Source organism: Mustela erminea, chromosome X, assembly GCF_009829155.1.
Source record: "Mustela erminea isolate mMusErm1 chromosome X, mMusErm1.Pri, whole genome shotgun sequence".
NCBI lineage: Eukaryota > Metazoa > Chordata > Mammalia > Carnivora > Mustelidae > Mustela > Mustela erminea.
Window position 1 is genome coordinate 46,012,098 of NC_045635.1, and position 27,281 is coordinate 46,039,378.

At 46.7% G+C, this 27,281-nt stretch overlaps 3 protein-coding genes across 7 annotated transcripts in view; 1 reads left to right on the top strand and 2 right to left on the bottom strand.

The window, feature by feature from the left end:
- The window catches only part of SMC1A (structural maintenance of chromosomes 1A), a 48,967-nt gene extending 46,882 nt beyond the window's left edge, over nucleotides 1-2,085 (bottom strand). For 4 of the 5 annotated variants that reach the window (XR_004282822.1, XR_004282821.1, XM_032331749.1 and 1 more), the window contains exon 1: nucleotides 1,881-2,085. Coding sequence is in view for 3 of the 5 variants with exons in the window: in XM_032331749.1 (XP_032187640.1) it covers nucleotides 1,881-1,989 (109 nt within the window). In the remaining 2 variants the exon portion in view is untranslated. The remainder of the gene's footprint in view (nucleotides 1-1,880) is intronic. The other variant, XM_032331750.1, reaches the window with a different exon arrangement.
- Nucleotides 2,086-2,161: 76 nt separating this feature from the next.
- Nucleotides 2,162-16,270, top strand: RIBC1 (RIB43A domain with coiled-coils 1). Its single transcript, XM_032331751.1, has 8 exons — nucleotides 2,162-2,395; nucleotides 2,741-2,832; nucleotides 9,315-9,431; nucleotides 10,766-10,847; nucleotides 11,052-11,396; nucleotides 14,768-14,886; nucleotides 15,539-15,933; nucleotides 16,049-16,270. Exons 3-8 carry the CDS (start codon nucleotides 9,315-9,317, stop codon nucleotides 16,128-16,130), a joined length of 1,140 nt encoding a protein of 379 aa, XP_032187642.1. The 5' UTR covers nucleotides 2,162-2,395; nucleotides 2,741-2,832; the 3' UTR covers nucleotides 16,131-16,270.
- Nucleotides 16,271-16,423: 153 nt separating this feature from the next.
- Nucleotides 16,424-18,775, bottom strand: HSD17B10 (hydroxysteroid 17-beta dehydrogenase 10). The gene is made up of 6 exons (XM_032331752.1): nucleotides 18,697-18,775; nucleotides 18,163-18,327; nucleotides 17,370-17,534; nucleotides 17,130-17,258; nucleotides 16,940-17,048; nucleotides 16,424-16,753 (listed from the first exon to the last, which is right to left on the bottom strand). The coding sequence occupies exons 1-6, from the start codon at nucleotides 18,721-18,723 to the stop codon at nucleotides 16,563-16,565; spliced, it is 786 nt and encodes a 261-aa protein (XP_032187643.1). The 5' UTR covers nucleotides 18,724-18,775; the 3' UTR covers nucleotides 16,424-16,562.
- Between the last annotated feature and the right edge of the window lie 8,506 nt (nucleotides 18,776-27,281).

Genomic DNA, 27,281 nt, shown 5'->3' on the forward strand with positions numbered 1-27,281 from the left:
GTGGAGGTGGGCATTGAAGCTGGTGCGGGGGGGGGGGGGTCCAGACTAAGGGTCTTTTTGGAACAGCTGGGTATATAAATTTACCCATGCTGAGAGGAGTGGATGCCAAGAGATGTATTCTGGCTCTTTCCACAGAGGCCACCACAACAAAATCCTAAACTGGAGTAGAACCCCAAGCATTAGCCCTCGAGGTCAATGGTTCTCAAGCGTCTCAAGCGAGGTTGGGGGAAGCAGGGGTGATTTGCCCCACCTCCCAGGAAACACTGGCAATGTCTGGAGACACTTCTGGTTGTCACCTGAGGGACGAGGGTGCTACCAAAGCCAAGGATACTGCTAAACATCCTACAACACACAGGACCAACCCCACAGCAAAGAATTATCTTTCTAGAAATATCAACAGTGCTGCTATTGAGAAACCTAACTCTACAAAGAGCACCAAATTCCGGAGAAGGTTCATGAGTTGGAGATATGTTAGCAGGGCAGTCCCTCCTCTCATGCCAGGAAATGATTTAGCTAGAACATCTCTGGGGTAAGGGAACACAGCAGGATTCCAAACAGACTGCTTGTGGGGGTAGATGGGAAGAATACATAGTGTATTATTTACTTAAAAAAAAAAAAAACAACACAGGGGGCTTGAACTGACCACGCTGACATAAAGACCAGAGCTGACATCAAGAGTTTAACCGCTGCTTAACCGACTGAGTCATCCAGGCGCTCCAACAGCATATCATTTAGGAGAGTTAAGACAGGAAATAGGTTATTTGACCTATCCTGACCACCCTTCCCCCACCCCCCAGTTTTGCTGAGATAAAACTGACATACAACATTGTATTAGTTTCAGGTATACAACATAATGATTCCATATTTGCATATACCAAGAAATGTTTACCACTGTAAGTTAACATCCATCACCTCACATAAACAATTCTGTCCTTGTGATGAGAACTTTTAAGATCTATTCTCTCAGCAACTTTCAAATATACAATACAGTATCTACTGACCGCTTTTTCTAAAGACCTCACCCAAGTCACTGCATCCCATCAACCTAATTCCCTGTATAGCATTTATCACAGCCAAAAACCGTATTATTTTCTCCTTATTACTGTCTTTTCCTCTGGAATGCAAGTCCCCTGAGAGTAAGGCTTACTCTACTCTCCGCTGTTTCCAAAGCACTTTGAACAACTCCTTATAAAACGGTAAGCATTCAATATATTTAGCGAGCGAATGAGGTCTTTAAATGGTTTCAGTGGTAACAAAGGTGTTATTTCGAACCACCCCCACCTCTAAGATGGAGGTGGAGGGTGGATACCCCAAGCACTACCACTGGAGACGGGAGCTCTGGGTCAGAAATTCAAAAGTGCCGCCTCCGGAGAAAAGTTAAAAAAGGAGGAATTGGAGCATACCAATGCGAGGCGGGCGGGGGCGCTTAGCTGAGGGAAAAGTATACCGCTGGGGACCGGAGGCCTTGGGAGGGCTACCAGCAGTCCCACACTTTCCGGGGAGTTCAAACAAGGCAGGGGAAGTAGCCAGACCCAGTTGGTCCGGCTGGGAACTCCCCGGCCCGCGGCCGGCGGACAAACTCCGGACGCGCCACTTTTGGCGGGAGGGGGCAGTGGGCGGGGTAACGTACAGTTCGGCCCGTACCACTCGCTCAGGGGCGGGGGCCGCGCAAAGAGCAGACAAGTGACACTTGGGAAAGAGGTTCGAGTCAGAGCACCCGAGCGGGAAAAGCGGGGTCGTCCTGAACCCTCTCGGGAGGGAAAGGAACCTGTGGGGGTTCGCGACATTTCAGGTCGCACGGGCTGGGCCGTACTACTCTGCTACCGGATTAGGGGGTCCAGGCCGGGACGCGCGCAGGGCCGCAGCCTGGTTTATCTTACCAGAGCCATTGGGTCCAATGATGGCGGTGAACCTCTGAAAAGGTCCGATAATCTGCCGACCCTTGTACGACTTAAAGTTCTCGATCTCAATCAGTTTCAGGAAACCCATGACGGCGACGGCGCCGGCGGCGGTACAAAAGGCCGCGCCGTACGCCCGGGAACTGGGGTAGCCCGCGCGGGAAACGCCGCAGTGCAGGCCGGGCTTACGACAAAGCTCGCGAGAATAAGTCCAGGCCTAACGGGATTTCCGGCTTCCGGCGAGAGCGGAACCAGGGGCGTGTCGTGGAAGTTTTGTTGATCCGTTGCCCGGGCACGAGCTTAAAGCAGGCGTTTGGGTCCCGCCCCCCTTTCTTGTTGCGTGGCAACGCAAACCTCTGACCCTGCCTACCAACCCTTAGAGGAGGTAGCGACGGAGGATGCTGCCCCTTTTGGGATCGGATGAAGCAGGCGGGACCGGAGGCCACGCTTGCTGAGACAAGTCACAGCAGGGTTATGCCCTCCAGGGCAAGAGGAAGGTGGGAGCTTGGCTGTGGCTTTAGCCTGGCCGGCTGCAAGGTTCAAACAAGAACAGGGTCGGGGATTGGAAAGACCCCCGGGAGCGAGGGCTGTAAGGGAAGGAGGGGCCGGCGGGAGGATTTGGTGTTAGGGGAGCTAACACCAAGTTGAGGGTAAAATAGGGTTGGAAGTGCAGTGGAATGGGCGTAGGGATGGGGTGCGGTGGGAAAGGGGCTGGGGTGAAAAGGGGGATGGAGTGTGAAGGGAGTTGAGGGTACTCTGGAGCGGCAGGGTCACGGGCTGGGGAAAGCTATGGCCATAGGTAGAGCCTCTATCCCCTGCCTCCCTCCTTTTTCTCCAAGCAGAGTTCAGACACTGTTGCTGTAGCCTAACTATAGCCTTGGACCTGAGCCACCCAACCCAGGAGCTTCAAAATTGACAATCGTTGCTAAGCAAGGTATTTTGTGTGAACCCCGGCAGTCAGTGTCCCTAAGCCACTGCTCTCCACCTCCATTCTCCTACCTTTCTCACCATTTTATTTCTCTTTCCTCATGCTTCATCCCCACCCCACTTCCTCCTCTCCATCCCACTCTGGCCCCCTCCCTTGCTTTCCTCCTTCCCCTTTCCTTTTCTGCCTCTCTCCTGCCCACTCCCTCTCTGCCCCAGCAGTTCCCTTTCCCCTCTCTGTTCTCCGTATTTTCTATCCGTCTCCTTCATACTTTTATCCCCCTATTTCCTTCTACCACCTGCTTATTACAAGGTCATGGCCTTAGCAATCCAAGAAGCTTAAAATATCTGCCACATCTTTCCCATCATTGACCTTATATTGTGGTGACAAATGGAATGAATTGGCTGGAGTTGGTGCTTAGACTTAGATGTGGAAAGGATCTGGTGGTTGCCACAGCCATTCCTGAAACCAGGTTTAAAACGGTTTAAAATGGTTTAAAATAACATTTGGAGACTGGGGAGAGTCTAAAAGTCTAATGAGAAGTCCAGGAATGTAAGAAAGCTTGGTTGATGGTATCTAGTAGAGGAACCATAAATGAATTCAACTGGGAAAAAGTCACAATCAGGCTAGGGGGACAAAATGACCAAGGGACAGCAATCTCATATAATTGACAGGAACTAGTGTTCCACTTAAAAAGATGAGATGGAACTTGGAAAAAAATCAAATTGGATCCCTTCCTCTCACACTATATATAAAGTGCAATTCTAGATGGATTAAAAACTTAAATGAGAAAGGCCAAATTCTAGACATTTTCCAACATACAGTGGAATATGACCTCAGGGGATTTCTTAAATAATGAAAACTCCTAAGCTTAAAGGAAAGGATCACTGAATTTGACTACATTTAAATTCATCCAAATTACAGCATGAAGAAAGTGAAAAAATGGGTAGGTGCACACAGAAAACTTCTGGAGTATTGATAATGTTTTATTTTCTGGCTTCTGCAGAGGGTTCACAGGTGTTCATTTTGTTGTGCTTCATAACTTATGAGTAAGTTATGTCATGTAAGTTACTTCATAACTTACATGAGTATTAACCATACTTTTTCTGTATCGACTGTTACCATAAAATAATAATAAAGTGAGGGGGCATCTGGCTGGCTCAGTCAGTAGAGCATGTGACTCTTGATCTCAAAGTCATGAGTTCAGGCCCCACACTGGGCATAAAGCTTACTTTAAAATTAAGTAAATAGGGGCACTTGGGTGGCTCACTTGGTTAAGGGGCTGCCTTCAGCCAGGTTATGGTCCCAGGGTCCTGGGACAGAGCCCTGATTTAGGCTCCTTGCTCAGCAGAAGTATGCTGCTCCCTCTCCCTCTGCTTTCCACTCCCCCTGCTTGTTCTGTCTCTCTCCCTGTCAAATAAAAAAGTAAAATATTTAAAAATAACTAAATATTATTTTAAAGGCAATGAAATGAAAAGACAAATCACAAATTGGAGGTGTTTACCACATTTATTTTTTTGAGATTTTATTTATTTATGTATTTATTTGCCAGAGAGAGAGAGAGAGAGAGCATGTGCCCAAGAGCACAGGCATGGGGAGGGGCAGAGGGAGAGGAAAAGGGAGAAGCAGTGCTGAGCAGAGAGCCCGTCTTGGGGCTCAATCCCAGGCCCCTAGGATCACAACCTGAGTTGAAGGCAGGGACTTAACTGACTGAGCCACTAAGGTACCCCTGTTTGCCATATTTAAACTAAGAAATGATTAGTATGTAAAATACATAACTCCTAAAATTAATAAGAAAAGGACAAGCAACTTGATTTTAAAATAAAAAAAAGGTATCAATGAGCACTTCACAGAAGAGTAATAAAAAATGGTCAAAACACACATGTGCAATCTCACTAGCAATAATGATAATTCCAATAAAAATTGGTAATTATAATGTTAAACTCACCAATTGGCAAAAATTAAAATCTGCCATACCAAGTATTGCCGAGGATGTGGAGCTACTGGAGTTTTTATACACTATGGTGAAAGTGTAAATTGGTAAAATCTCCTTGGAAAACAACATTATCTTGTAAAGTCAAGTACGCTTACGCCCTGTGATTAGCACTTGCACTCCTAGGTTATCTGCTAGAGAAACTTTCCCACATGTATATATATTTCTTTAAATCTACAGGTTCTTTCTCCCTCTTTTGCGGTTAAAAAATAATAAACTGGGTTGTTTGTGCGGAGTCCTTGTCTCTCTTGAGCTTACTTCGGTCAGCTTTTCATCCCCACAACCCCACCAGAAATGTTTCTGTTAAGGTCATCAGCATCCCTCCCATTACTAAACCTGTCAGTTCTCAATCCTCATTTTAACATATCATCAGTTGCTCGCTCTCTCCCAAAAGCTTCTCAGACACCACACTCCTGGGTTTCCTCCCACCTCACCGACACTCCACCTGTGTCTCCAGTGCTGACTCCTCCTCCTCTCCCCATCTTCCCTGGGGCATTTTTATCCACCATCTATGCTTACTCCCTTACAGATCTCTTACAGCTTTATAGCTTTAAATTCCTTTGTATCAGTCAAAATAAATTATGCTCAGGTTACAGACAACCCCCAAATCTCAGCAGCTTAGAAAAACAAGGATTCTCACTCATGCTTCTTTTCTGATGTGGGTTGGCTACATCTCTGCTCTATGTCATCACCCCAGAACCAAGACTGAAGGAGCAGCCCTTAGCTGGGCACTGCCACTCTCATAGCAGAGAGTGAAGAGGGAAAAGGGGGTGAGGGGCAGTTACATCATGGCTCTTAGGTCTGTTTGGGAATGGCACATGTCAATTCTCCCACAGCAGAGGGCAAAACCAACCACGTGGCTAAGATTGAGGGCAATGAGATATGGATGTATAGCCTTCTGATGGGAGAAGCAGCAGATCTTTTGGACTAGCAATGAAATTCACTGTACCATATGTCTGTTATCAGTGGCTATGTAATAGACCTCTCCAACTCAACACTTCCCAAACTGACCTCTTAATCCTACCCTCCCCCCCATCCCATACTGTTGTCCCTACACAGACTATTCAGTTGATAGCAACTCCATCCCTCTGATTGCCCCAGCTCAAATCTTTGAAATCATTTTAATACTGTTTTCATACTGCACATCTGATCCTCAGGAAGTCCTATTGGCTCTATCTTCAAAATATATCCAGAATCTGACCACTTCTCATGATCTCTGCTTCTACTAACCTGGTATGATTCACCATCATCTCTTGCCTGGACAGCTGCAATAGCCTCCTGTCTGGTCTCCCTGCTGCTAGCCTTGCCTCTGGTCCCCTCAGTTTATTCACACAGTAGCCAGTCTATTAGACACCAGTCTATTCACATAGCAGCCATCATTCCCATGCTCAAAACCCTCCAGTGGCTGCCATTACTCTCAGAGTAAAAGCCACAGCCTTTAAAGTCCTACATGCTCTGTCCCCCCTATTATCTCTTTAATACCATTTCCTACCTACCTCTCCTCCACTCACTTGCCTCCCTGTTGTTCCCCTGAATGTGTGCTTTTTGTGTCCACCTTAAGGCCTTTGTACTTGTTCCTCTGCCTGGAGTGTTCTCTTCCGGGATATTTGCCTGGGTGACTCCTTCACCTTCAAGTATTTGCTCCAATATTACCTTTTCAATTATGCCTTCCCTGGTTTCCACATTGAAAATTTCAACCTTCCCCATTTCCTTGGTGCTTCCAAGTCCCTTTATTCTGCTCTATATTTTTCCCCATAGCACTTACTATCTTCTTACAAACTCTTTAATGTACTGTTTATTGTCTCTCTGACCCCGCTAAAAAGTAATCTCCACAAAGACTCAGATTCTCTTCAGTTTCATTCTTTGATGTCTCCCAGCTGCTTAAAGGAGTGTCTGACAGTAGGCACTCCATAAATATTTCCTAAATGATAGAATGAACATATGCGAAAAAAAGTAAGATGAAAAAAAATGCGTACTACATAATACATTATAAAGTTCCAAAACAAGAAAATGTTTCAAAATATTGTCCAGGGAGTCCTATACATACACAGTATATTTTCTTTGTTTTTTTTACATTTATTTATTTTTTTAATTTAAATTCAATTAACATATAATATATTATTGGTTTCAGAGGTAGACGTCAGTGATTCATCAGTCTTACATAATACCCAGTGCCCATTACATCATCCAGTTACCCCATCCCCCTACCTCCCTCCCTCCCAGTAAACCCTCAGTTCATAAATAGTATTTTTTTTAAAGATTTTATTTATTTGTCAGACAGAGAGAGGGAGAGAGCGAGCACAGGCAGACGGAATGGCAGGCAGAGGCAGAGGGAGAAGCAGGCTCCCTGCTGAGCAAGGAGCCCGATGCGGGACTCGATCCCAGGACGCTGGGATCATGACCTGAGCCGAAGGCAGCTGCTTAACCAACTGAGCCACCCAGGCGTCCCCATAAATAGTATATTAATGCCTATGAGTAAGCAAATGTGAACATTCACACAGTGGTTATCTCTTAGGGTAAGGATGAGGGAGAAAAGACATAAGACACTTGATAATATTGATCAAGTTCTATTTCTTTTTTAAGATTTTATTTATTTATTTGACAGAGATCACAAGTAGGCAGAGAGAGGAAGGGAAGCAGGCTCCCTGCTGAGCAGAGAGTCCGATGCGGGGGCTGGATCCCAGGACCTTGGGATCATGATCTGAGCCGAAGGCAAAGGCTGTAACTCACTGAGCCACCCAGGCGCCCTGATCAAGTTCTATTTAAGTTGGGGAGTTGGTTCATGGGTGTCCTATCATGCTTCTTAACTTGCATATGGGTTATATATATTTTGCTCTATACATCAAATATTTCAGTCACAAAATTTTTTTTTAAAGGATCAGGGGGTTAGGGGTACGGTAACTGGATGATGGACATTAAAGAGGGCACCTGATGTAATGAGCACTGAGTGTTATATATGACTGACGAATCACTGACCTTTACCTCTGAAACCAATAATACATTATATGTTCATTGAATTTAAATTTTAAAAAACAATAAATAGTGGGCGCCTGGGTGGCTCAGTTGGTTGAGCAACTGCCTTCAGCTAGGGTCATGGTCCTGGAGTCCCGGGATCAGGTCCGCATCGGGCTCCCTACTTGGCGGGAAGTCTGCTTCTCCCTCTGACCCTCCCCTTCTCATGCTCTCTCTCTCTCTGAAATAAATAAATAAATAAATAATCTTTTTAAAAAACGATAAAGGACTGAAACTAGCTATAGGAGGAGTTGAGGAATGGTATTCCGAACAAAGAAACACCATGTACAAAGGCCCTGAGATGGGAACAGTTGTTGTGTTGGAGGACTTGATAGGAGGCCAGTGTGCCTGGAGGACTGTAAGTGAGGGAGACTGTGATGTAGGATGAATTGGAAAGGTGTGCAGGAGCCGGATCTCGAAACCCATGGTAAGGAGTTTGGATCGGATTCTAAGTGCAGTGGGAAGCCAGTGGAGGATTTTAAGCAGGTGAGAGACATGATCAGATTTATGTTTGCAAAAGTGTTTTTGGCTGTGGTTTTGGCTGGCTCACATTGCCAAAAGTGGGCTTTTCCCAAAATGTGAAAGAACGCAGGCAAATGTAAGCCCTCTAGCCTTTCACGTGATTAGAGAATAAGACAAATAAAGGGGAAGAAGTGGTGCCATCTACTGGAATGGGGAAAACCGAACAGAGCATTACATGAACAGGGGGGAGTTGTAAATGAGCTTGAGACTTGGAAAGATGAGCAAGGGGTAGATCATAAATCTGCCAAAGGGGTTAGACTTTATCTTATAAACACTGGGGAGCCATTTGCTTTAAACCTTTTATTTACTTTTTAAAGATTTTATGTATTTATTAGAGAAAGCATGACCGGGGCTGGGAGGGCAGAGGAAGAGGGAGAAGCAGACTCCCTGCTGAGCAGGGAGCAGACACTGGCAGGATCTCAGGACCCTAAGATCATGACCTTAGTTGAAGGCAGACACTTAACCAACTGAGCCACCCAGACACCCTTAATGCTGCTTTTAAATGTTTTTGGTTTTGTTTTTAAGATTTTTTATTTTTGAGTGATCTCTATACCCAACATGGAGCTTGAACTTAAAACTGTGAGATCGAGAGTCGCAGGCCCCACTGACTGAGCCAGCCAGGTGCCCTGTTACTTTTAAAGTTTTTAAGTTGTGGTGTGCCATGGCCAAATTGGCTTTCAGAAAGATCACTGTCGTTGCTAGTGCAGATAAAAGAGTAGAGAGGGTAAAACTGGAGCAAGGGAAGCCACTGAGGCTCCTGAAAATACTGTCTGGCACCTGATTTTGAGGCCTGAATTAGGGTGGTGACAGCAAACATGTAGGACAGAGATAGATCAGGAAGTAAAATCAGTAGGAATCAATAACTGGTGTTACTGGTGCTGTAGGAAGAAAGGAATAGGAGTGGGAGTGTAGTCAAGTATGGTGATCAGCACTGATTGGCTATTCCACCCCACCCTTGCTCCAGATGTACAAGGTAGACCTGTCCCCAGATCCCAAGGAGGTGGCAGCCATCGAGGCTAGAAGAAATCGAGAAAAAGAGCGACAGAGCCGATTCTTCAATGTACGGACCCGAGTCATGGGGGTGAGTAGGCAATGGGGGCTTTCTTAGGACCAGCGGCCATCTCACTCCTGCACCCAGAGAGGAATGTAGCAGTGTCTGTTATAGCCCTCATTGATTTAAGCAGGCCCTCCAACTGGAAAGGAAGGAGACAGAGAGAAGGCATCCACTCCCAGGTGAGGGAAGGAAGGGACCTGGGGATGCAGGCGAAGAGAGTGGGGAAGAGCAGCCAGTGACAGCTGACTCTCTGCCAGTCAGCTCTGGGCTGAGTGGCCTGGTTCACGAGAGACAGGTAACATGAAGCCCAAAGAAGTCTAAAGAATATTTGGTATTGTGTATGCCTACATGCTGTCTGGAAGGCCACATAAGAAACTCTTAACTAGGCTGAGCATCTGAGATGGGAGGGACTTACTCTTCACTAAACTGCATTCCCTATTACACTATCTTGAAATGTTTTAAAGGAATTACAATAAAAATAAAAGAAAATATTGATAGTTTAAGAAAAAAATAGATTGCCGGGTAGGTGGATGGTGGAGGGGGGAGATGTAGCTCAGTATTCTGGAAAAGACCTCATACCTATGTTCAAGGGCCAGGTCTGCTGTTTACTAGATTTGTGGCCTTTGAATGAGTCACCTATCTTCTCTGAGCTCCAGGCTCCTTCTCAGTAAAATGAAGCTAAATATAGGAAGTATGAAAGTGAATATTAACATATGGTGGTGGCTCAGTGCCTGACACAAACAAGTAGTTGACTGAGAGATGTGTGGTGTGATTGAGATCCGGTTGGCGAGCATTTCCTCAGGGTCCACTCTGGGTAGAGAACTGGGTTGGGCAGTAGGGCACCAAGGTGACTAAGGCCCAGGCTCTGCCCTTAATGCGCTCACAGTCTGGTGGAGGAGATCATTGACAGAGGCAAACCTCAATATAATGTGAACAGTGGGTCCTAGATTCTATGGGAGTAGTACCTGCCTAAGGAATCAGTAAGGTGAGACCTGAGGTGGGGTGGTGAAGGATGAATAGGAGTTTGGATTAAGAGAGGAAGAAAGAGAGTTCCAAGTGGAGGGAGCAGCTGGAGCAAAGGCTATTTGTTCCAAACAATGTCAGATGCACAGGAAACTGTGAGCCCGGAGCTCTGAGGGTGGGCAGAGGAAGAAGGTACTGAGATAAGGCTGGAGACTGAGGCAGAGGCTAGACCAGTGAGGGGCTTACAAAACATGTTCAGGTGGTAGAACGTTATCCAGTAGGTACTGAGGATCTGTAGGAGGATTCTGAAGCAGGTAAGTTCTGAGCAGTTTGTGTTTGAGTATTCAAGGCCCACTGTTGGTCCCCTACCCTGATTTAGCTTGTTTCTTTGGGATCAGGTGGATGTCAAAGCCCTCAACAGCCAAGTGGAAGAGCGAAAGCTTCGAGAGGCAACAGAGCAGAGCAAAGAGGCAGCTTATGGTAAAATCTCAAAGCTAAGGGCAAGCCAAGAAGGATAGTGTAAGGGCCTGAGTGGGCTGAGGTAGGGCAGTTCTGCCCTGGAGTGGGGCCTGAGGCCTGGGATGTCGTGGGATAAACCAGATGGGCCTTGGGAGCAGAGGCCATGCTGAGTGGGCTTGGTCTCTCTGGTGGGGCCTTCTCCATGATCCTGCCTACCACCCCCAGGTACCTACCAGGAACAGTATGATCTAGTAGCCCAGATGCTAGAGAAGGAAGAGGCAGAACGGACACGTCGGCTGAACAAGAAAGTCCAGGAATTTCGGGAGCAAAAGCAGCAGCTCAAGAATCGGCAGGAATTTGACCTTTGGGATCCTGGCCGACTTTGGATGGAGTTTCCAGCCTATCTTGGCCCCAGCGATCCCCCCTGTGGCCCAGCCAGCTTGCAGTGCTTTGCTGGGGAGGACCTGGAGAGGGCCATGTGCCTGAAAATGCAGCAGGAGCAGTTCAGATACAGCCTGGAGAGGCAGCTGCAGGAGCAACAGCAAGTCCAGGATGATGAGAAGTGTGCGGGTAAGTAGCTGTGCCCTCCACACTGAGACCTAAGGCCTGGTAGGGTGTTGTTCTCAGCCAGGATCAGGGCCCAGGGAGTGGGGAGGTCCAGTTACCCACAGAGCTGATGCCAAAAGGTTAGACCGAGCAGACGCCAAACTCCCCAACCTCCTTCAGTAACCGACAGTGTATCCATTGGTACCCAGTCAGCCTGGAACTCCATTATGTGGAGGCAGCATAGTGAAAACAGACCTATCAGCTCTGCCACTTACCACTGGGTTTAGGCAAATGAATTTTCTTCTCAGTGCTTTAGCTTCCTCATCTTTAAGATGGGGATAATAATCCATGCCACGCAGAGCTCATATGAGAATCAAATGAGACACTGTATGCAAAGCACAAACATCAGTACTCAGTAACCAGGAGCTAACTCAGTAACCAGTGGTTAACCATTTAAGGGTTTAAAGCAGAGTGACAAGACCATTTCAATATTCAGTATATATTTAGCTACCTATTTTGTGCCTGGCACAGTGAACAAAACAGAAAAATCCTTGCTGTTGTGGAGTTCATACTCTCCTGGGGACAGACAATAAACAAGGTGAAATAGTAAAATACACAGTGAACGCTTGAACAACACAGGTTTGAACTGCACAGGTCCACTTATATGTGGATTTAAAAACATAAATATAATACTATAAACATATTTTCTCTCCCCTATGGTTTTCTTTTTTTCTTTTCTTCTTCTTTTTAAGATTTGGTAGGCTAAGCCCCGCATTGTTCAAGGGTCAACTGTATAAGGTGGTTAAGATAGTTGCTCAGAAGAAAAATAAAGCATGAAACAGGGTACATGGGGACTTTGGAAGAGGGATGCACAACTGCCATTTTCAATAAGGAAAACCTCACTGAGGTAACCTTTGAATACAGATCTGAAGACAAGGGAGTGAGCAATGTGAACAATCAAGAGAAGAACTGTCCAAGTAGAAGAAGTAGCTAGTACAAAGTCCCACAGGAGGGAGAGAGGGTGTCTGGAATGTTTGGGGAATGGCAGTGGGGCTGCCATTCCCCACTGAGTAGCTGAAGTAGACCAACTGAGGGGAAGAGTGATAGGAAATGAGGTCAGAGAGGTGAAGGGGCCAGATCCAGTAGGCCTTCCAGGCCATGGTGCAGACTTTGGCTTCTACTGAGTGAGGTAGGAGCCGTGGGACAGAGAGGGTGTTGTCCATTGGGGCCACATGATTTGTGTTTTAGACACGAAACTTTGCCAGCTGTTGTGGGGACTGGATTAGAGGGGAAGACCAAAGACAAGGAGGTAAGATAGAAGACTGTTATAGCCAGGAGGAGGCGGCCAGCAGGCAGCCATGTTATCTCTATGATCCTAGGGGGTACATAGCCAGTCTGGGATACAGGGAGAGATCTGGAGGCCCGAGGCAGGAGAACAGTTTGCAAAGGAACAGAATGCTAAGCCTGGATGGAATGTGGGAAAGGGTGAGCAAATAATGCACTCAGTGAGGACCCCCATGATCCCTGCCACTCCCTCCACCCGCCCCCAGGCTGTGCTCTCTCAGGTGTCCCCTGCCTTGTGTTTTCAACATTTCCCCTTCCCCTGGTCCCTTCTGTGTCTGCTGTAAACATGCTTACGTCTAACCCCTCTTTAAAAAAATTAAAGCCTCCTTGCACCCCATGACTCCTCTAGGTGCTGTGCGATAGCTGTCTTACTTTACAGCATACTTGTTGAAAAATCTGCTTCTGTTTGCTGTCTTGTCTTCCTTTCCAGTCACACCTCAACCCCCTGGGAGATCTCCTTTCTCCCCACCCAACTTCACTGACACTATTCTTTGTGTTATCCAGTATAAGAGGCTTTTTTCCTAGTCTTTACTCCTTGCCTGGACCTTTCTTGCTACACTTGACTCTGATCACATCCTTCTTGAGCCTCTCTCTTCCTTGGCTTCAGTACTAGTCCATTCTGCTCTTAGCTCTCTGACCATTCCCTCCGTGTCTGCCCTTTGTGGGCTTTTCCTTTACACCCTTCTTCTTGAGACTTGGTCCCTGGCACACTGCTTTCCCTCCCCTGCACACTCACCTCAGGTGCCCTTGGCCCTCGTTCTGGTTTCAGCTGCTATGTCACCACCTCTGCCTGCTGACCACCTTCAATTCAGCCTTCCTAAACAATTCATCCATGCTTCCTAGCCTGCTCTTCATTCTGGATCTTCTATTTCCAGTGGTGGCCACACCATGTACCCAGCCACCTGAGCCAGGACCCTAGGAAGCATCCAAATCTCTCTCTTCTTTACTCTCATCACATACTGCTAATGCAACCTTCTATATACTGGGCTTGCTTTGAGCCCTCCAAGATGCCTTCCCTACCTCCCACCAGCCTGAATGCATTCTATACTGGTCCCTGGGAGGAGCTTTCTAATATACAAATCTAATTGTGTTGCCCCCTTGCTTAAAATCCTTCCATGTTCCCCCACCACCTTTGGGGCAAGTTTCTGGCCCTTAGTCTGGTCCCTGCAGAGCTCCCTAGCCACTTACATTTTATCCTCCAGCAAGAGCAGACTATTTGTAGTTTCAGATACAGACCATACTGTTTCTTGGTTTCCCTTGTTCATTTGACAAATATTTATTGAGCATCTACTATGTGCCAGGCTCTGATCTAGGTTCTGGGCATGGGAGTGAATAAAACAAACAAAATCCCTGGACCAAGGCTAATTCCTAGTGAGGAGAGAGAAAGGCAAGAGACAACATCAGTGAAATGTAGAGTATACTGGATGGTGACAGACGGTAGGGAGAAAAATAAATCAGGTAAGGGGGATAAATGTTGGGAACAGGAAGGTTGCAATTTTAGGTAGGAGAGACAGCAAAGGCCTCACCAAGGTGGCAATATCTGAGCAAGACCTGGGGGAAGCGAGAGCAGGAGCCAGGAATAGTGTTCATTACAAATCCCTGAGGCAGGAGTATTTGACATGATCTACAAACAGCAAGGACACTGGTGTGGCTAGATGAAAACGTGGCTTGGCATGCCCTTTCCTCTTCCTTTCTATATGCAATGCACATTTCAAGGATCACCTCCTCCTGGAAGCCTTCCTCTCACCCACCACTGAAAGCTCTCATAATGCCTGTATACACCTGTCATTGCCCTTCCCACACGGTGGTACAATCTTGCTTGGTCCATCTCCCTGCATCTTTCACTTAGGCACCTGAGAAATCCTTGTTGCTGCTACTCTGGCTATCCCTAAGCCCAAAGAGTAACTCCTTCCACATCCCTACAATTAAGACATTCCCCTCCCAAGCATACACATACACACATCCTCCAAGCTTGTTGAACAAATGGCTGAATGAGTGAACCAGGAATAGAGCAGGCAAGTATAGTGCCCTGGCCATATTTCTCTGTGTAGATATGCTTAATGACCAACTGCGCCTTGCCGTGGACATGCGGGCTGCCCAGCTGGCCAAGCTAGAGGAGTCCTGTCGCGTCGCCATGATGTCTGCTATGGCCAATGCCAACAAAGCCCAGGTATGGCCTGGGCCATTCAGTGTACCGGGCTTTCCCCAACCCCTTGAACAAAGTCATGGGGAACTTAGCCATGCCTTTGCCCACACCACCTTTCCTTTTTTTTTTTTTTAAAAAAAAGATTTTTATTTATTTATTTGACAGACAGGATCATAAGTAGGCAGAGAGGCAGGCAGAGACAGAGGGAGGAAGCAGTCTCCCTGCCGAGCAGAGAGCCCGATGCAGGGCTCGATCCCAGGACCCTGAGATCATGACCTGAGCAGAAGGCAGAGGCTTTAACCCACTGAGCCACCCAGGTGCCCCCACACCACCTTTCTTGAATCAACACCAGCCCTCTCATCTACCTGAGGACATCCCTTTTCACCTAAGGACCCTCTTAGTGGAGAAGATGCTCTTCCCCACATCCAGACTCAGGATGACCTCAGAACAGAACATCACCCTCCCTTCCCCAGCCCCTCCGTCTAAGAGTTTCCAGAGGGCAAGAAGTTCCCTGTCCATTCCACCCCTCCCCCAGTCAGGTCATTTAAAGGCCAGGCAAGAGCTATTCCTTTTCTCCCAGAGATGGAGAAGAGTAGGGCAATGTCTTCCCCTCCCCTGTGACTTGAGAGTTCCCTGAAGTTGTGTACCCTAATGCTCATATTTGGGGCCCCACCAGGCAGCCGAACTGGCTGAGCGGCAGCGCCGTGAGCGTCAGCACGAACAGGAGGCCAACCTCATGGAAATCCAGAACCAGATCACCAGTGACCTACTGACCGAGAACCCCCAGGTTGCCCAGAACCCTGTGGCTCCCCACCGGGTCCTGCCCTATTGTTGGAAGGGCATGACTCCAGAGCAGAGAGCTGCCATCAGGAAAGTCCAGGAGGTGCAACGCCATGAAAAGGAGGCACAGCATCAAGCCGACCAAGCACTGGATGCCAAATGGGAGAGCCAGGCCTTGCACCTGGCCCAGGCAGCAATGGAGCTAGAGGAGCAGGAGAGGGAACTTTGTGCTGAATTTCGAAGGGGGCTGGGCTCCTTCAATCAGCAGCTGGCTAAGGAGCAAAACGCCCAGTGAGTTCTAGGGAGTGGCAATGTGGATGAATGCCAAGGGAGGGATGGGAAGGCTTAGGGAGAGAGGGAGAGCTCAACAGCTGATGCCTCTGACGCCTCTGTACTTCTTTCACAGGCAGAATTATCTGAATTCTATAATCTACACCAATCAACCTACGGCCCAGTACCACCTACAGTTCAACACCAGCAGCCGCTGAACCCAAGATGCTCATCTCTCTTCTCCCTCATCAAGCTCATGAAGGCTGGGAGTCAGGAGAATGCTGCAGGCCCCCTCCCCCAAACCCTTCTCCCACTATCCCTACACCTTTGACCCTAGGTAATAAAGTTATTCACTAAAATCAAGGCCATGTGCTGTCATGGGACACAAAAAGTATGAGGTACTGCCTTTCCCACACCACCCCGGGCTTGGAGCATCTTACTCTGTCAGTCTTCACCCATTCACCTTTCTTCTCGATGCCGGTTTCCCCAGCACACAGTGTTATGCCCTCCATGTGAGAAATAGAGACTTTATTAGGCACGGGGTGTGATAGGCAGTTACAAGATGGCTGTGGGACTTCCTCCCAGGTTGCTGTAAAGTACTCCAAGGGAAGCAAGGAATGAAGAGCGTGGGTTTTCTCTGCCCTCTCCCTTCAAGGCTGCATGCGAATGGCCCCATCCAGCCGGATGACCTCTCCGTTGATGAATGGGTTCTCAATGATAGCTTGTACCAGATGAGCATACTCAGCGGGATCACCCAGTCGACTGGGGAAGGGCACCTGGCTGGCTAAGAAGTTGCGTACTTTTTCTGGGAGGGTGGTGAGCAGCGAGGTGCCAAACAGGCCTAGACAAGACAGTCAGAGTCAGAGGCCCACCCTTCCTGGTCCCTCTTCACCTCAGCTCTACCTATGGTACTTCCCGATGCCCAGAAATGGAAGGCTGCTGCTGCTGAGGTAGTAGATAGTCTCCCCTCTCAATTGCCCATAAATCCTACCCAATCCCAGGTGTGGCAGGGAGGGAAAACCTCTACCTGGAGCAATGGTCATCACTCGGATGCCCATGGGAGCCAGATCCCGAGCAATGGGCAGGGTCATGCCCACTATGCCCCCCTTGGAAGCAGAGTATGCAGCTTGTCCAACCTGGAGAAGGAGTAGAAGTCATACATGGAAGGGCCCTAGTAAGTCACCAAGGAGGCACAAATCTTGCCCTTGCCCACACACCTGGCCCTCAAAGGCAGCCACGCTGGCAGTGTTGATGATGACCCCACGTTGGCCTCCCTGGTCTGGTTCGTTCTGGCTCATCTCACTGGCCACCAGGCGGATCACATTGAAGGTGCCTAGGAGATTCACCTGAAAGACCAGCAGAGACATGCTGTAGGACCTTGTGTCCCCTAAAAGCTTTGGAGGCACCCATAGCCAAATACCTTTTACTCACACCCCTGGGGAAACTCGAGACCTTACATTAAGAACTCGCTGAAAATCCTCCAAGGAATGGGCCTGATTCTTCTTTAAGTTGTATGTCTTCATGGCCACTGCAATGCCTGCACAGTTGACTGCCACATCCACACGGCCAAATTTTTCTTTTGCTAGAGTCAGGGCTGCTTGCACGTCCTTCTCTGAGGTCACCTTCAAAGGGAGAGGTGGAGAAGGTATTCATCTCCCAGCACACACGCACACCACTAAACCTGGGCAAGGGAAAAACAGGTCTAGTCTCTGAGTAACTCGTGTAAGCAAGGAGGAGGCCAAAAGAAAACATGAGAGTGGGGCAAAATCGAAAATGTTAGATGCCATAGTGCTCAAAACTGTTTTCAAACCTATACCCTCTTTTGATAAATTCACATACCCCTGGAGATTTCTGTGGACCAGAGCAGTTTCAAGAATTACTGATATGATGATAAACTAGCTTTTTTATACCTCTACCTGCTAAGGTGATTTCATCCAGTTTTTACTTTCTGTAGTTTGTTTTGTGAAAAGTTTTTCAACTTTGTAAATATAAAATTACAGGGCACAATATGCATTTTCAAACTATCCATACCCCCTCCGGGAGATTCTGATTTATCCAATTCCCATCCCCACTGCTGTGGATCCAGGCTTTGTACATTCCTTATTGTAGGTGCTCCCACAGTGCTGGACGGATGGCTCAGGCCAAAAGGGACAAGGAGATAGGTCCATCAACCACAAAGATAGCACCCTTAGGGAAGGAAGACCCCACGGATTCCCAGGTCGGTTTTGGTGACCTCATACCCACACTTACATCAGCTGGGGCAAAGGCGCAGCTCTTCCCTAACTTCTTGGCTTGGACCTCCCCATCTGAGTTGGGCAGGTCTACAAGCACAGCAGTGGCCCCTTGCCCCACCAGTCGCTCTGCTGTGGCCAGACCTAGACCAGAGGCTCCTCCGGTTATTAGAGCAACCAGGCCCTGTGAAGAAAGATCAGTCAACGGTACACCGTGGAGACCACCCCCACCCTTTCATCTGCCTGTTCTCCAGGCTTCTGCGACGGAAGTTCCTGTGTTCTCCAGGCTTCGGCGACGGCGGTGTGACCCAGTTGTGTTTCCTCTCCTTCAGGACAGGGCCTCTGGTGTCTCACCCCCAGAAAGCCCACCCAGTCACCCCACACACATGTGCCGCGGAGAGTTGACCTTCACCTCCCGAGGCCAACCGCCGCACTACCAGGCCTACATAAATGTGACCCTTTCGCCCGGCACCGAGCTCTTCCCCCCAGATCCATGGCCGCGTGGTCCCAGTTGGCGTGGCGGAGCAGCCAGGAGGAGCGAAGACCCCACTACCTTGACGCCCCGACATGCCGCAGCCATCTTGCTCCGAACTCTCCGGGGGCGGGACGGGCAGGCGGGCGCTGATTGGCTGAGGCGGAGGAGGGCGGAGGGGAGGGCGAGGGGGCGGGCCGCGGAGCAAGTCTTCGGGGCGTGGCGTCGGCTGCAAGCGTCCCCAGCCGAGAGGGCGAGGCCTCCTCACTGTGTCTCCCGAGTTATTTCACCTGGAGAAAGAACCGGATTGCCGCATCTCAGTACCAACCACACACTCCGCTTAACTCTCTAGCTGTTGTCTGGGCAGGCGGCCAACTCCGCGGGGGAGTAGGTGGACAGGAAATTGAGAGTTTTCCTTAATCCGCAGAAAAAGACTTCATTCAAGCATAAACATATGAGAGTCATATTCCAGGCTGTGTGCGGGTCACTGGGGATACCAAGGGGAATACTAAAAGGTTCATGTTTTCCAGCAGGACACAGTTCAGTTAGAGGAAAAGATAATTACAGTATAGACACAGAGAAAGAAAGGGACAGAGAACAAGATTCTGAGACATAGACAGACATAGGTATCCAAAGATGGAGATTCTGAGAGCCACCAAAGGGAACTATGTTTTTTTTTAATTTATTTTTTATTTTCAGCATAACAGTATTCATTATTTTTGCACCACACCCAGTGCTCCATGCAATCCGTGCCCTCTATAATACCCACCACCTGGTACCCCGACCTCCCACCCCCTGCCCCTTCAAAACCCTCAGATTGTTTTTCAGAGTCCATAGTCTCTCATGGTTCACCTCCCCTTCCAATTTCCCTCAACTCCCTTCTCCTCTCTATCTCCCCATGTCCTCCATGCTATTTGTTATGCTCCACAAATAAGTGAAACCATATGATAATTGACTCTCTCTGCTTGACTTATTTCACTCAGCATAATCTCTTCCAGTCCCGTCCATGTTGCTACAAAAGTTGGGTATTCCTCAAAGGGAACTATGTTAAGGAAGAGATTGAAAGGAGCAGAGATGCCAGGCAGGATCACAGAGATGGGGGTGTGGAGCGCCACTAAAAGACAGAGAAGCTGGGGCGCCTGGGTGGCTCAGTGGGTTAAGCCTATGCCTTGTGCTCAGGTCATGATCTCAGGGTCCTGGGATAGAGCCCCACTCCTGGTTCTCTGCTCAGCAGGGAGCCTGCTTTCCCCCCTTTCTCTCTCTGCCTCAGCCTCTCTGCCTACTTGTGACTTCTCTGTCAAATAAATAAATAAAATCTTTTAAAAAGAGAGAGAGAGAGAAAGAGACAGAGACAGAGACAGAGAAGCTAGGAGACATACACTCTGAGACAGACATTCTTAAGAAGCACAAGCCCAGAGAGGCATAAACAGAGAAGCAAAAACATCTTTCATCAGCTCAGTCTCTTCTATTGTCCTCTATCTGTGTCAAACGTATTTTAAATTCCAGAGCCCAAATCACACATTGCTGAGTGGACCTCAGCCAGACACTGTCATGTTAGACCCAGGTCTTTAGTCATCCTAGAACATCTTTCAGCCAGCATCCCAATTAGAATCTTGAGCCCACCTAATCTACCTAATCTGACTTTCTTTTACTCTTCCGCAAACCAAGGTCTTCAAGCCATAAACCTTAGTCTACATTTTCAGCCCCATTCAGCTTTACGTTTCCTCTCTCTGAAGTATCTCCCCACATGCTTTCCCAGCCAGAAAGATTTCCTTCTTGGCCTCCTAGTTGTTGATAACCATCATGCTCATGGTCACTATACCATATTCCCCAAAGGGTTTAGAACAAGATTCACAATCTTTCTGACTACATGAGGTCCTCCCAGCAATTTACAGCACCCTTCACTGGGCCCAATATACTCCAACCACGTGGCTTCTTTATGTTCATCTTTGCATTAGCTGTTCCCTCTGCTTGGAGTTCTCTCTCCCTGATGTTCGCATGATTGTCTTTTTCTTCTTCTTTTGATCAGAGAACTAAGCTTAAATGTCACCTCCTCTCCCTGACCACTCAAGTGTAGAGACCTAGTTATTACCCTGTTGTGTTGGAGGAATTTATCGAGGAGGTGACCACTGGCTGACCTGAGAGCTGGAGCCTGCAATGGGTATCTCTGCACCCCTTCCCTGTCTTCGGAATGTATACTCTGCCCAATGTTCCCACGGCCGGAGCCATTTCAGGGACATAGCCTTGAGAGAGTAAGATGTTGTTGAAACCATCTGGACTGAACACACGGCTAAACCCAGCTAAAGCCTCTATATAGAATTTTAAGATTCCAGTTGGTGGGTGCAGAGATCTACTCATCTTTCAGCTGTCCAAGACAAGCCTTGTATGTAAATTCTCTTGCTTGTTAAATCTGCCACCTACCAATCTGGAACAGTCTGCCTCTATCTTTGGTCTCTCCATGCTCTCATGTACAGGGGCCAATTTGTGAGCCAACACATTGCATATCTGAATTCTCTGCATAGCACTTACCGGCCCGTAATCTTTTTTCTAATCTCAGAGCCAGGTGTGTTTTAGAATTCAGATTTTTATTTTTTTCAATTTTACAAAGGAATACCTACTCTATATTACATAACTGTATATACTCGATGATATGTAACTACTGAGAAAGATCTAGAGCATCACTTATAATTAAACATTAGTATTTCTAGAGTGAAAAGCATGAACATTAACACTAAGGGTTAATCAAGACTATAGATAGCTTTGCATTACTTCAGGTCAGGTTTTGTCACCTAATGGGTTTGGGTTCCAACGTATGAAAACACAACCTTGTGTTTTTCAGAAATTTTGGGGTCATGGAATTGTGCCTAAAGACTTTTGAGCCTTGTCTAACCCTGTCTTATTTGTGTGTCTGTGTGTGTTGTATAGTTCTCTCCCTGCTAGAAGGTAAGCCCCATAGCAGCAGGGTCTTGTCCTATTGGTTCACCTCTTGGCTACCCAATCCCCAGAGCACTACTTGGCATGTACTAGCCACTCAATACCAATGAATGAATTGATCAATCAATCAATCAATCTTGGGAGAATTTTGGGCCCAGCTTCATGATTCCTCCATCCAACTCCAGGGGCCTTCACCTCCTCTTATTTTTAACCACTTCTATCTAGGCAACATTATTAACCTTGCCATGCCCTGAATGACTCCCCTAATTCCCTGGCATCTACACACCACCATCTCTCATTCTGAACATGTTCCAGTCAATTTTGGCTCTACTCCCTTCCACCACTTCTTTTATCTCCTTGAACTCTGTTATTCAATGGGTCTTTCCATTTTCTTTCAACCTAGCAGCCTCTTCCTACTTTTCTTCTGGCCAGTGTAAACCCTCTGTCATTTCCCCCTCTAACTTTAACCACCCTTGATGGCACCCTCCACCCATTTTTCCCTTGACATCTTACTAATTCAATTTCTTGGCTTTTCAGGACAGACTCTGAAGCCAGAAGGCCTGGGTTTGAATCTCAATTGCATCATTTACTAGTGAATGACCTTGGGTAAGTTACTTAACTGTTGCATCTCAGGCTCCTCTTCCATAAAATGGGCATAATCAAAGCACCTATCTTGTAGAGTTGTTAGGAATAAAAGAGTGAATAACTATATAAGAAAAAAGGGTACTCAGAACAGTACCTGGCCTTTAGCAAGATCTATGTAAATATTAGCTATTGTTACTCCTCAGAGTAGTGTCTCTTAGCCCTTTTTAGGCTGTGAAAACCTCTGGCAGTCCAGCAAAGTCTAAGGAATCCCTTCCTAGAATAATACATGCATGAGATAGAATATAAGAATAGGATTACAAAAGAAATATAATTATCAAGATAAAAAGAAACACATCTGTAATGTAGTAACATATGTGCTTCTTTTTTTTTTTTTTTTTTTTTTAAAGATTTTATCCATTTATTTGACAGAGATCACAAGTAGGCAGAGAGGCAGGCAGAGAGAGAGAGGAGGAAGCAGGCTCCCTGCCGAGCAGAGAGCCCGATGCGGGGCTCGATCCCAGGACCCTGAGATCATGACCTGAGCCGAAGGCAGCGGCTTAACCCACTGAGCCACCCAGGCGCCCATTTATACATTAAATCCCAAGCCCTATCAACAGATCTCATGGCTGCCATGATTTCAAAATAGTGACATTATTTCGAGAGATCTGTAACAACACTGATATGCTATGAAAATCTGATTTCCACTGGTAACAAAGCCACAGGTACTGCTAATACTACTATAGTTTGTTACTCACATCCTCTGGAAGGACATATCACACTCGTGTTGGTGGTAGTGAAAGTAAAGATGCAATTTCGCCCCATCCAAGTCCGTGGGCTACTTGAATTCTCCCTACAGTCTCTGAAGGGGCTGTGGACCCCAGGTTAAGAACTCCTGTGTTTAGAGCAAATGTGATGAAGTTCTTGAACCTAGGTGAGGTTCAATAGGATGAGGTTCAGAGCCGACGGCTAAGAAAGAATTCTTTAGACGTCTTTGGTGCGAAAAGGTGGTTTATTAGAGCACGGGGACAGGACCCGTGGGCAGACGGAGATGCTGCTACGCTGGGCATGTGAGGAGTGGCTGGTTATATACACAGGAGTTGGGTAGGTGAGGACAAAGGGTTGTTCAGAAGGGCTATTGGGGTAAAGAAGACTGTCAGGATATTGAAGGCCTGGTTACTATCAAGCCAAGGCCACTTTCCCTCTAATGAGGCACCAACATAAAGACAATTGGGAGTCTCCTGGTGGAATGTTACATTCCTGCTATCAAACGTCCTTGTTAGTGAGATTTAGGTTTAGAAGAAATTTAACTTTATTTACTTTTCTTTTTTTTATTTATTTTTTTTTTAAGATTTTATTTATTTATTTGACAGACAGAGATCACAAGCAGGCAGAGAGGCAGGCAGAGAGAGAGGGGAGGAAGCAGGCTCCCTGCGGAGCAGAGAGCCCGATGCGGGGTTCGATACCAGGACCCTGGGATCATGACCTGAGCCGAAGGCAGAGGCTTTAACCCACTGAGCCACCCAGGCGCCCCTTTATTTACTTTTCTTTCTACCTTCGCCTCCTTCGGTTTTTTATGGAGGGGAGGGTGATGTTAGGGTTTGAGAAACTGAGTTATGTGTCTTTGGAAATTGGGCTACTGATAAGGTAACTTCTTTGTTGTAAATCTCAAGGACATTTGTAAACCAAGAGAGACTCCTGCTTTGCAGGACTGTGATCTCTGCAAGATAACCATTTGTTCTTCTTTTAGGGCAGTCAGGGGTGCCTGTGGAATGTCACACATATTACCAAGGGGAGGGGGTGGAGAGGGGGTGCAAGGCGCCAGCCCCTGCTCCATCCTCAGCCAGTCTCCTACTCCCTCATCAAATGGAGGCCATTATGTGAACAGTTCCTCTGTCTTCACCTCCAATATTGTCTCTACCCACACTGTCCTTTCCTTGAGTCTCAGAGAAGAGAGGTCCTGCTTGGGGCTTGCCATTCCCACTGGGCTCTGGGTCCCAGCCCCTCCCATTTGCTTGTGCGTTTGTGCCATTGAGCATCTTCTCTCTTTATAGTACACACCTCTGTCTCAAGATCATTAGAAAATAGGGAACTGAGCAAACCCAACTTTTGCACACAACAGATAATCATCACTTTGGGTGTATGTAGGCGAGAAGTGAGCAAAGGAGCATGTCACCAGAACCAGCAACATTCAGCATTACGTCACAATCCCCAGGGGGTATTAGCCTTACCAGGAGGTGGGAGAAAAACAAAGGTGGTTTCACCCCTGGGAGATAAAAATCACAAGATAACCCATTTAACCCTTGAGGGTGCCTGCCATTTCCCCTGCAAAAACAGAGCTGCACTGGATCCAGCTGACTCCAAGGTAGCATTGGCAAATATAAAGGACCCCAAATGATGAGGGCGGGAAGCATCCAAATGTGTGCTTGTTGGGGCACAATCTGAATGAATGGTTTAAATTCTAAAGGCGTGTGTGGAATATGAGAATGTGGCCAGCATCTGAGAGCGTGCTGAGGATGCATGCTAGCTGAGTGTTTACCATTTGAATAAATGCGACTGTGTCTGAATGAACTTGTGTGATTCCAGCCTAAGTTCATCATGACTTTACCATTGCCCAAATGAACAGCCATTGTTTAGTCTTGGTATAATCAGAACTTTCTGACTGCATTTTGCCATGTTTGATCATTTCCTCTTCCTAGAACCCCCACCTCCTTGGTTTCCATGACACCTAACTCTCCTGGTTCTTCTTACTTCCCTGACTGTTCCTTTTGGTCTTCTCCCTGCACCCCTTTTTCTTCTGCACCCCCTGTCTCTGGGGAGCTTAGCCATCTTAGTTTTAATACTGCCTCTCTGCTAAGGACTTCCCAATCTCTACCTCTAGCTCACCTTCTCCACTGAACTTCAGAATGAGGTAGCCAGTCATATGCCGGCCCCCTACACCGGATGTCCCTCTGGCATCTACAACACATATCTTAAACTAAACTCAATCATTGCCCCTTAAACCTTCTTTATCTCAGTTGATAGTAATATTGTTTCCCTGGGCATACAAACTGGATCTTGGGACTGATGCCCTCTTTGTTCTTTCTAATCAATTGCCAGATCCTGTTGATTTAACTCCTACATACTTCTTGAATCTGGCTCCTCCTTTTTCCTAGCTTCCAATTATCACCACCCCAAGTCTCTTGTCTGTATTATTGCAACTGGTCAGATCCCACAATTATCCCACTTAAAGGATCTTTCAAGAAGCCAGAAGAAGACTTTTTCTAAAACTCAAATTTTCTTATGTTATCATCCTTGTTTTAAACCCTTTCAGTGGTTCCCCCTTGCTTTCAGTGCTCTCCATAGTCTGCTGCCTGCTGCCTGACTTCACTCTAAAACTATACTTTCCAAAAGCAATGCACTACTTGATACTGATGAAATTTGGATGCTTTTGGGTTTGTGAGCCCAAAATGGCCAAGAAAGAATTCTTGAGACATTCTTGGTGCAAAAAGATGATTTTATTATAGCATGGGGACAGGATGCGTGGGGGAGAAAGAGCTGCACTGGGATTGTGAGGAGTGACTGATTATATAGTTTTTAATTAGTGGGGGTTATGGATAGCATAGGTCTCCAAGGAATTTGGAAGCAAGGCTTTCAGGACCTTGAGGGGCTAGCTGCTGTTAAGGTAAGGTTACTTTTAGAAGACATACAAATGGCCAACAGACATATGAAAAAATGCTCAGCATCGCTCAGCATGAGGGAAATACAAATCAAAACCACAATGATATACCACCTCACACCTGTCAGAAGAGCCAAAATTAACAAGACAGTAAACAACAAATGTTGGCAAGAATGTGGAGAAAGGGGAACCCTCCTACACTGTTGGTGGGAATGCAAACTGGTACAGCCACTCTGGAAAACATAGGGAGGTTCCTCAAAAAGTTAAAAATAGAGCTACCCTATGACCCAGTAAATGCACTGCTAGGTAACTACCCAAAGGATACAAACATAGTGATCAGGAGGGGCACCTGCACCCCAATGTCTATAGCAGCAATGTCCACAATATCTAAATTCTGGAAAGAGTCCAGATGTTCATTGACAGATGAATGGATAAAGAAGACATGGTATGTGCACACACACACACCCCATAATAAAAAAGAACCCTTGCCATTTACAACAATGTGGATGGAACTAGAGGGTATTATGCTAAGCCAAATAAGTCAATCAGAGAAAGACAATTATCATATGATTTCACTCATATGTGGAAATTAAGAAACAACATGGAAGATCATAGGGGAAAGGAGATAAAATAAAATAAGGCAAAATCAGAGAAGGAGACAAACCATAAGAGACTCTTAACTCTAGGAAACACATTGAGGTTTGCTGAAGGGGAGGTGGGTGGTGGGATAGGGTAATGGGTGATGGGCATTAAGGATGTAGTGAGCACTGCATGTTATCTGCAACTGATGACTCACTGAACTCTACCTCTGAAACTAATAATACACTATATGCTAATTAGTTGATTTTAAATAAAGTAAAATTTAAAAAAGATAAAGTTATTTTAGTCTTTAATAAAACAAAAACATTAAAGCATTAAGGAGGCCATGAGTTCCTTGAGGAAGATCACACTCTGTATGTTTCAAGTATCTATCAGTGGGTTGTAAGCTGTAAGGAGACTTAATTTAAGCTACATTTCTCTTATCTTTGTTTCCCTCATTGATCCCACCCACAGTAGCGCTGCCAGATGAGATAGAGGGTGCTCAGTAATTCAATTTTAATTCAGATGAACAAATAATTTTTAGTATAAGCATCTCCCGTGCAATATTTGGGATATACTTATATATCAAAATTATTTGTTCTTTATCTGAAATTCGTATCTGAGTGAGTATTATGTATTTTTATTTGCTAAATCTGGCAACCCTACCCCACAGATAACACCCAGGATACCACTGGTGAGATGGCCCTCATCAGGCTCCCATAGTTCTGTATGTCCACCTCTGAATCAATACTTACCCTCCTGAGAGATCAGGGATCTCTTCCTCTTCTTTTAAAGATTTATCTATAAATAGAGAGAGAGAGAGAGAGCTCACACACAAGTGGGGGAGGGTCAGTGGGGGGAAAGAGAAAGAAGCAGACTCCCTGCTGAGCGTGGAGCCTGACACTGGGCTCAG